Below are 10,010 nucleotides of genomic sequence, written 5' to 3' on the forward strand. Positions count from 1 at the left end.
GGATTGTAGAGTGATAGTCCGATTTTGGGTGCCAATGATCCATTTTTTGTTGTCGGCCCAGTTCAAGAAATTGTCCTGATCAATGTAGGTAGCTTTTCACCTACCTCAGTTAAAAAAAATATGAGAATTTCAGGATTTTTTTATTTAGTTTATAGTTTTGGATAGCAAAAACTATGATATCATTGTACTTGCAAAAATTTCACTATGTTTTTTTTTTTTTTATGTATATTATAGATACAACATTTTTAGATATTTAGGTATTGTTCTAAGAAATTTTTACTAGATAAATTGAAAAATATATGATTTTTGACAAATTAGAAAAAAATTTCAATCTCCAAAAATAAAGTTGATTATAATAAAAGGTTCGAAATAATGTTTTGAACGATCTCTGATAACATAGTAATAATCTGAAATTATGAAAATTTTGCTCGCTTAATAGTTTTGTTGCCTACTATTGAATCATTATGTTATATTCTGAAATTAGTTCATTTATAGATATTTTATTGCAATGCAATGATATATATGCTTATTTGCTTGAAATGTATGACTTTGAGGATATTTGATATGTGGTGGAAGTTTTGTTCTACTACTATATATACAAGGAGTTCTAAGGGTATGAAATTTTGAATATCTCATATGTGCTAAGCATTGAGAGTCATTATGGCATGTTTTTTGATATGCTAACACATGGAATCATAAATGTTTATTTTTGATTGGAGGTATAAGAGCTTGAGGGAAATATTTTATTTTGCTGTTATGATATATAAATTAGTTATTTATTTACTTTTATTACACAACCTATCTTAATTTAGTTACATTATGCTTTATTTCAGTTATAACTTATATGCAATTACTATTATGCCTAACATGATAAACTTATAATGAACTTTTTTTTTAAATTAAGTTAAATGCATAATAAGTCAAATGTTTAAAAATTTTGATTGGTGGGTGTGACCTACTAAGATGTGTTGGCTCACACTTACTCTGCATTATATTTCAGGTCAAGGGGAAAAAGCTTATTGAGTAGCTTAGTATTCAAAATCTGACCTATGTCTATATAGGTTTTTTTTTTGCATAATTATATATTATTATCCAATCATTTTATTTATGGCTGCAACCATATTTGTATTGTAAATGTTTTATATATTGTGAAAATGAATAAAAAGATTTAGAACTTGTGGATGAGTTTATTTTTTATTTATTGGAAGTACATTAGAAGTTCTATGGTCTATATGGTTTACTGAAAGGAATATGAAAAAGTTACTCAAAACTTAGATCTTTGGCTGGCCTATCCCAATTTAATATGGTATGACATGTTTGTTTGTGGGTCATATTGGGTCAAGTTGTGAAATTCCCTATTTGGTATTTGAACGGTTGTTTTGAGGACTTTATTGTGAAATAGAGCTATAGGGAATGGCATGCAGTCAAGTGAGATAGTTATGAGCAATACATTTACATTTATTTCTACTTATTTTTATGTGCATGTCTTTTCAATCGTATATTTTGAGTGGTTACCTAATAATCTACAAGAGCCAGATGAGCAGAGTGCTAGTCAGATAGTAACAATACATAGTACCATGTTTGTTGTTATTTTTTATCTAATTTTACTGTTTGTTAGTCTCATAGCCTAGCTAATGCGAGAAGCCCAAAACAAGGTCTCTTCTTTTAGATTTAATGATGTTGATAAGCACTTACAAATGTTCTTGCGATTGAATTTTTAGAGGTTTCAGGGTATTGTTGAGCCTAGAATGGTAGAAGATTGGTTGATGAGATTGGAAAAGACTTCTGATGAGATGCAGTGTCCTTATATAAGAGGAGAGTACCACTGGATATTTTTTTATTAGATGATGAGACATAGTGCTGGTGGTTGGGCCAAAGGGGAGAAGTTTTGGGGTGCTATATACATATAGAGTTATAAGGGCATACCATTTTGAATATCTGATATATGTTAAGCATTGAGAGTCATAAGGGCATATTTTTATATATGCTGGTACAAGAAGTCATAGGAGTATGTTTCTGATGGGAAGTATAAGAGTTCGAGGGAAATATGCTATTTTTTTATTCTGAAATGTGAAGTGCTAGTTTATTTACTTTTAGTGCATAATCTACCTTACTTCAGTTACAATCTACTTTATTTCAGTTATTTATATTTACTATTATGCATAACATGATAAACTTCTGATGAACTACTTTTAAATTCATTTAAATAAGTACAATGTTTGTAAATTTAGATTGGTGGATGTGATCTATAGAATTGTGTTGACTCACACCTACTATGCATTCTTTTTAGGTCAGAGAATGGGGAAATAGCTGGTTGAGTAACTGAGTGTTCAACATTTGTTCGTCTAAGAAGTCTATATAATTTTTTTTTAAAAAATTTTGTATAGTTATGACTTGTTGTCCAATCATTCTATTTTTTCTATAACCATATACTATATTCTAAAGATTGCATATATATATTTTGATGATGAACAAAGAGGAAGAGAGCCTTGAGCTAGAAGAATCTTAAAGCTTCACTAGAACGCCATCACCAATAAATCCTTGCAGACTAGCCGTTGTTATCGGCACTCAACCTGACCATAGTTGTGCATTCATCGCTAGATAACGATCCTTCGACCTCTGTCTGCCACTGACTATGGTTCTTAGACTAAGGTCACTTGAATACGGTCCACTAACCATCGAGGCCTGACTACGATCATTCCAACCTTTGTCGCTTGCTAACTATAACCCTCTAACTACTATCGCCCTACTACCATCCTCAAATCACTGTCGTCTGACTATAGTCCTCCAAACTCAATCACCAACTATGCTCCACGAACCATCAACGCCCAAGTACGGTCATTCGACCTCAATTGCCGACTATGGTTCTTTCAACATCTAATGCCCACTAACTACAGTCCTCGGACCACCATCGCTACACTATGGTCCTTCCAGCCTCCATTGCCCTACTATGACCCCTTCGATCACTATCGTCGACTACAATCTCATCGATCTCCATCGCCATACTAAGATCCCCCCCTCTATCACTTAACTATAGTCCAACCCACTACAGGAAAATCACTCATTACCGGCGAAATTTTCCGACGGCTAATTTTTCGGCGGCTTTCCGGCGGCTTTCTGACGGAAAATAATGAGACAACTTTCTGATTAAAATTTCCTGCTGTTTCTTTCCCACGAAAATTTCCGGCAGCTTTTTCAGTTTTTCTGAGGAAGTTTATTTAAGACAGCTGCAGTTTTTTTTTAAATGTGATTGTAAAACTGCTGTGAAAAGGTAGTATTTTTAAAGCTGTTGTAGAAAATAACTTTCTAGCATAAATTTTTTTTTTTAAAGCTTTAAAAAAGCTGTTGCCAAAAATAAGTTATGATTGAAATCTAAAAAATAAAACATTAATAAAACTATCCCAAATGAAACTTTCATATGCCCTAGTAGTTAAAATTAGTAGGCATAGAATTAAATGTCTTTGCCTGCCATAATCAATTTATTAAGAAATTGACCTTATCCTAATTTTGCCTTACAGTCGCTTTATGTGACTCTTATGGATTAGATATTTTCTTAAAAAAAAATGTGACTCTTAGGGCTTACACTTTAAAGGAATTATTTTATTTCATTAGGTAAGGTTTAGGGTGTTTTCAAATTAAATATTAATAAAATCAGGTATAATAATTAATATTAATAATGCAATTAATTAAGTATATTTGATGAAATATTACAGTATAATTAAGATTAAGGTTTCATTTGGGACGACTCTCTTATTGCTTACTGAAGCAGCTTTTTAATATAAAATTTTTTAGTTTAAAAAAATTTTGTACTAAAAAGCTGATTTAAAAAATATTAATAGCTGTCCCAAATAAAGCCTAAATTTATATTAATTAATTTGTTGATTGAGCTTTTTTATGTATAGTACATAACAATATGCATCATTTTGGGATGCATTTTTATAGTAAACATTGATATTTGTTTTGATTGTCTACTTCATATTAATTCTTTATAAAGAAAATTTATGTTCATAATTTATCAACTTATTTAATATTTATCATATTGGTATGAAAGCATTTAATGTTCTTTTAATTTGTATTAAAAATAAGCTTCAAAATTAATCATCATTTTGCACAAAAAAATTCTCTATTATTTCATGATCATGTAAAAAAATTATTAAAAATCTAATATTTTTTATAATAATTGAACATTTCTATTTCGTAGCACAATAAAAACATTATTAAAAACATAACATCAGCACAACTGTACAGCCATTGGGTGTACAGAAATCAAACACTTTTCTCTGTCTCTCATTATTCTTCTTAGATATTTTCTTTTCAGATCAGAGAGCATTCAATGAATGTCACTTCAGCTCATAAAAATTAGAGAATTGAAGGTCTATGAGAGGACCCTATTGCCCTAATCCAATCACATAAACTGCTTAACATAAATCAATGGTTCCATGCTCCAAAATCCAAATTTGGGGTGTCAAATTTTGATATGATCCGAATCCGATCTGAAAAAATCCGGATTCGGGTCGATCCGGATAGCAAACGGGTGGAGTTGGGTTCAAAAATCTGATCCGATTTGAGTTTTGGGTCGGGTTGACACGAAAACCCGAAATCGACCCAAAATTGACCAGAAAATTGCTCTTCCCGTATGTGCTGCCCAGCCTGCACGCCTTGCCCGCGAAATGACCCGACGCATCAAGTCTCTCTGTCACTTCATCAGGCGTCACTTGAATCACGCGGCTCATGCGTTCCGGCCGCGAAATGACTTGTCGCTCGCTCGTTGCTGCTGCCCGGCCGAGGCGGGCCCCGGCATGGGCTGCTGCCCGGCCGAGGCGGGCCGCGGCATGGCCGCCCGCCTTTGTGCCGCCGCTCACGCGGTCACTCCAATTCTTCCTCCTTCAGCGACTCCTCCGACGATGATCTTTCCTATAAAATCGGAAGTCGGGACAACCGGCCAGTTTGCTGCGACACCGCCTCGCCGGAACTGGACGTAGCGACGGGAGCTCAATGCGTTCCTTCATGTCAAATCGGAAAATCCGTGTCGGGTTTGGTTGACCCGATCCCGAAACGGGTCGTATTCGTGTCCCAAAAACCGACCCGTTTTTACAAACAGGTCGGGTTCGGCTTGACCCGAACAATGTAAGGTCAATTTTAAGTTCGATCCGAACACGACCCGTGACCCGAAATTGACACCCCTACTCCAAACTTGCTCAGAAGTGAAATTATAAAAGGATTGATGGTCCCTTTGCATGTTATAATAAAGTGGTTCTAAATACCAATAACTCCTTTCAGCTTCTCATTCTTCTCCTTATCGCCTTATCATTCTTGCTTCTTAATTGTTTGTCACCTCACTCTTCCTTCTCTCCTTCTTCCTCTTCCTTCTTCCTCTTCTTGAGATGCTTTCAAGAACTAGAAGCATCTTTCACATTGAAGAAGGGGAAGGGGATTATGATTTCAGTAATGGAGATTTTGCAGTAGACACAGATGGACTTGTTGGGCTTCAGATCCTTATAAAACATGGTGGAATTGATTCCAAAGTCTTGATCAAGTCACCAATGAAGAAGAATAAACCAGAACTTAAGCATTTATCTGCTGAGTTTCTTGAGTCCTGCTACTCATGCAGTAATGAGCTGAGCCTTCAAAAGGAGGTTGACATGTATAGGTATGGATTAGCTATTTAGGCTTCATTTGGGATGACTTTCTTACTTATATCTAAAGCAACTTTTTAGTATAAAATTTTCTTTAACAATAATATTTTGTACTAAAAAGTCGCAGTAAGAAAGCCGTCTCAAACGAAACCTTAATTAGATTTCATTTGGGACAGATTTATAAGTTCATAAGCTATATATCTTTGATGAGAATTCATAGTTAATGATTTGCTTTATTGCTGCTTGTGCAGGGGTGATCAAGGATTTTGTAGTGTGGAGTGTCGGTATAAGCAAATTTTGCAAGATGAGAGAGAAGAAGCTGGTTCAACGAGAAGGCTCAGATTCATGAGGGTGCCTAATCATCAACCAAACAGATCCAAAATTCAAGTATCTAACAACGAGAGATATAAGATCACTGTTGCTGCGTGAATAAGCTTAATACTTTGGTTTTTTTCCTTTTAACCTTTTGTGCGAGGCTTGCAGTAATATAATACAGCCTAAGCTTTAACTGAAGAATGGTAGTATGAAGGCTTAAAATTACATGGATATATTCCTTTTTTTTTTCTTATTTAAATTTTTATAATAAAATAGGAGACTTTATAAACTAGTCAATTGACCCAAATCAATTGCCTTTCACTAAAGCTCAAAAAGGATTTGTAACTTTGTGTGAAGAGTTGTTCTTCTTCCCCCCCACACACACATATATATATGATGAACCTACATGTGTACCTCTAATTTTGTTTGATGGTTTGTAATATATGTGCCACAACGAATCATTATTGACCATCTTTGATGGATTTGGTTTCTTTGTTCTTCGGAAGAAGAAAGTTTTGAATTAGTGTACTTGAAATAGGCATTTTTTTGTCACTAATGCGGAACCTTTCATAAGTTTGTTGATACTCATAACTCCCTTCCTCCTTTTTCCATTCGAAGACATCATTAATGAAAGGTAAATATTCTTTTTTGAGAATTTGTATCCTTAAAGAATCAATTCAACATAATCTAGCTAAAAAATATAAATTATTATTTTCTTAAAATAAACATGGCAGGTGCAGAGATAGGATGCTCAGGTGGATGAGTGGCTTTACCCTTAGAGATATGATACAAAATGAGCATATACGTGAAAAAGTTAGAGTTGTTTCAGTGGAAGATAAGATTAGAGAGAGTCGCCTTAGATGATTTGGTCACATAAAATGGTTGCCTTTCAATGACCCGGTTAGGAAAGTAGAGGTATTACATTTGACTTATGTTAAGAAAGGTAGAGGTAGACCTAAAAAGACTTGGTTAGAAAATAATAGAAATAATCTTTCTTTACTATATTTAAACGAGAATTTGATTTTTAACAGGAAATGGAGAAAAAAGATTCATGCAGACGACCCTACGTAGTGGTACAAAGGCTTGATGTTGTTGTTGTATTAAAATAAACCGTGCAAGGAGAGTTGCATCTTTTTGCATTCCATTTTGATGCATTTTCAGCTAGAAAATTGCCACATTCCATTTGGTTGCATCTTTGTCATGTTAGATATTCTTTTGTTGAAGGCATATAGGTCCAACTAGTTAAACAAAAGAATTAAACCATATGAAACTATCTAAGAATTTCATTCTTCCAAGGCTCCTCCATTTATTCCACTAACTTGCTTTAAGTTAGCAATTCTCAAAATGAATATGATCAATATTCTCTAGATCTCTTAACTATATGTATCTTAGTCTATGATTTATCAATGCCTTGCTTGAAGATTTTAATGTATAATAAACACTATTAAGTAGACTATCTCGGGCAATATTAATCCAAAAAGGCAATATTACTTCAACAATTCAAATCTTTTGCATCATGAAAAAAGTAATTAGAGGGAACCAATGGTCACTAATTTACAGGCTTTTTCAGCATGAAGGCATGAAATGCAAACAATATGCTCTTTATTTAAGCTCACATTCATCACAAACACTATGATCATCCTACAATCAAGACATTATCATTACTTTTGAATGTTTAAATATTTAATTTATCATCATAATCTCAATATCATTAGCCTTATACTATCTATTTGGGATTTAGCTTTATGAATTATATATAGTTCACCATTCATTCCTAATATTATTACATGAGGTGTTAAATCTATTTATGAATCATTTAGTGATGATTTTATTACTACTCAACACTCATTTTGAGTATTTAAATTTGAGGAACTTCGATTAATCAAATGATAGAATCGAGAAAATCCCTCATTTTTCAAAACGTGTTTCTAACTTCAAGCAATCAAATTAGCTCTTTGTATATATCTATTGTACAATCTCTATCATGTTACCATTAGTCTACCATTTTCTTTCCTAATATTTTGAAGTTAATTTAAATACTCAGATGGGGGGAATTGCCCCCCTCCTAAAAAATAAAAAAAATTCTTTATTATATGATTCTTTAAGTAATTTTTCTCTCTCAATATATTTTTTAGTCTTTATTACAACAGTTTTTAGCCAATTGCCCCCCTAAAAGTTCTAAAATACTATGGTCTTTAGTTAATTGCCCCAGCAAATAGTAAAGATATATAATTCATCATTTTATTTATTAATTTCAATTTCAAAAATATCCTTATAACCAAAATTTGTTCCGGTTAGATCGAACCCTGCCAGGGCGCACTTAGACCCCCGAATATCAAGTTTCCTTATTATTTAGAGACCATAGTTACTTCTGATAGCTAAAAGATATCTTTAACGACCATTTTCTTTTTATCTCTATTTTTTTTTGTCGCTATTGACCCATTTTCTTGTAGTGATGGTCAAGCCAAATTCGAAGCAACGCCAACAGTTATAAATTTGTCCTCCATGAAAATTAAGACTAGTTCCTGATGGGGACATTAGAGCATGGAAAGTATATTAGAGGCATGGATGTCGATCTACGACCATGATTAAGTCGATATATTTTTGAGTCATTTCATGTATTTGTTTTTATTATGTTATTTATCTCTTGTTATTTATGTTGTATTTGTTTTTCCTGTTTTATCCCTTACTTAAGGGAGGTCGTATGTAAACCCTACGGGCACTGTCGTCTTTTTATTTTGAGTCATTTTATACGAGACTATTCATAGACCTTATGTTTCTCTTCTAAGGTTAATGATTGAATGAAAAGATATTTCCCATTGCTTGAGTTCATGTGAGATCTTGAGAGTGCATGAGAGAGAAATCCCTAGGAGAGGGAAATTTGGATCACCCACCAACATTGGAGACGGACGTGTTCGTGGTTCTTCTTTTTTGTCTTGTTGTCATCCTTTAGTCATCTCATAAGCCGCCGACCATTTAGACCTCCACCACCACCTGCCGCCTAGGCCCCCAACCCCACTCCCCTCCATGGTCAAACCATCCCCACCGCCGGCCATCCTTGGCTCCTTCCCCATCCCCACGTGCCAAAACACCTTTCCTGAATTACGTCTCATAATTTTGGTAACTCTATTTATGATTAAATTCAAATCAATTTAAATTTGAAATAGTTACCTAATTTAAGAAATCCTATTTTTGGAAACTTACTAAATCAAATTCTATTTAAATTTTAAATTAAGATGGGATGAGATATTTCCTTCCAAACTTAATTTAATATTTTAATTAAACTCCCCCCTCCCACTATAGCCGCCGGCCCCCCTTTGTGAATTAAATTGGGAATTGTTTCCTAAAAGCCCACCTCCTCTATTGGAAACAATTCAAACTCCCTCCCTCCTCCTTGGCCGAAATTCCCATGCCCATGCTTACATAATTTCTTTCCAAATATCTTCTCCTCTATTTGGAATTAAATTAAAACCCCTTTCTCCCCACTAATGCTGCCCCCCTCATTATCCTTCCCCTTCTTTAATTATTCTCAATCTAGAGATTAATTAGAGAGTGGTTGGAATAAATTTCCCAATTAAAATCTCCCCAAAATCTGAACCAAAATTTCTCTAACCCTCTCCCCTTGGCCGGCCACCTACTCCTCCCTTTTCATACTTGGATGCTTGAAAGAAACCTCTCTCTTTCAAGGGGGAAACAACAAGGACAACAAAGGATTATTGCCTTCAATGCTTCAATGCTACTGGATCAATGCATGATTGATCTCGACCTTGATTAAGACCTAGTGTACGACGAGCAAGGCTTCATTCACATCTTCCACTCAACTTTCTTCGATGTCAACTCGAATATCGACAACACCGTCGAGGAATATGTGGAGCGCATTCTAGATACTCTCGTCGAAGTCATAAAGGAGAAACTTGGTACCGTTCAATAGAGGATTACGTCCAAGCCGTGACAAAGGTCTTCCAATTTCCCTACTCTTGTATTTTCATAGTCTAACTCTCTCTTGTGGTTTGATTTCATTCATGAAGGTCTGGTTCGCCTATCTCTGTCGAGCTTAGT

General features: G+C 34.3%; 1 protein-coding gene across 1 annotated transcript; it reads left to right on the top strand.

Annotated features, from left to right (window-relative positions):
* The first annotated feature begins 5,235 nt into the window (after window positions 1-5,235).
* On the top strand, window positions 5,236-6,474 carry LOC110112045 (FCS-Like Zinc finger 17). The gene is made up of 2 exons (XM_020844120.2): window positions 5,236-5,650; window positions 5,888-6,474. The coding sequence occupies exons 1-2, from the start codon at window positions 5,385-5,387 to the stop codon at window positions 6,063-6,065; spliced, it is 444 nt and encodes a 147-aa protein (XP_020699779.1). The 5' UTR covers window positions 5,236-5,384; the 3' UTR covers window positions 6,066-6,474.
* The last annotated feature ends 3,536 nt before the right edge of the window (window positions 6,475-10,010 follow it).

This window comes from Dendrobium catenatum, unplaced genomic scaffold, assembly GCF_001605985.2.
Source record: "Dendrobium catenatum unplaced genomic scaffold, ASM160598v2 fragScaff_scaffold_1226, whole genome shotgun sequence".
Classification (NCBI taxonomy): Eukaryota; Viridiplantae; Streptophyta; class Magnoliopsida; order Asparagales; family Orchidaceae; genus Dendrobium; species Dendrobium catenatum.

What these genes read in the sequence shown, in the direction of transcription:
- LOC110112045 (XM_020844120.2), top strand. Translation starts at nt 5,385, where the DNA reads ATGCTTTCAAGAACTAGAAGCATCTTTCACATTGAAGAAGGGGAAGGG. An exon ending in AAGGAGGTTGACATGTATAG is followed by an intron (nt 5,651 to 5,887) that starts GTATGGATTAGC and finishes CTGCTTGTGCAG; the next exon opens with GGGTGATCAAGGATTTTGTA.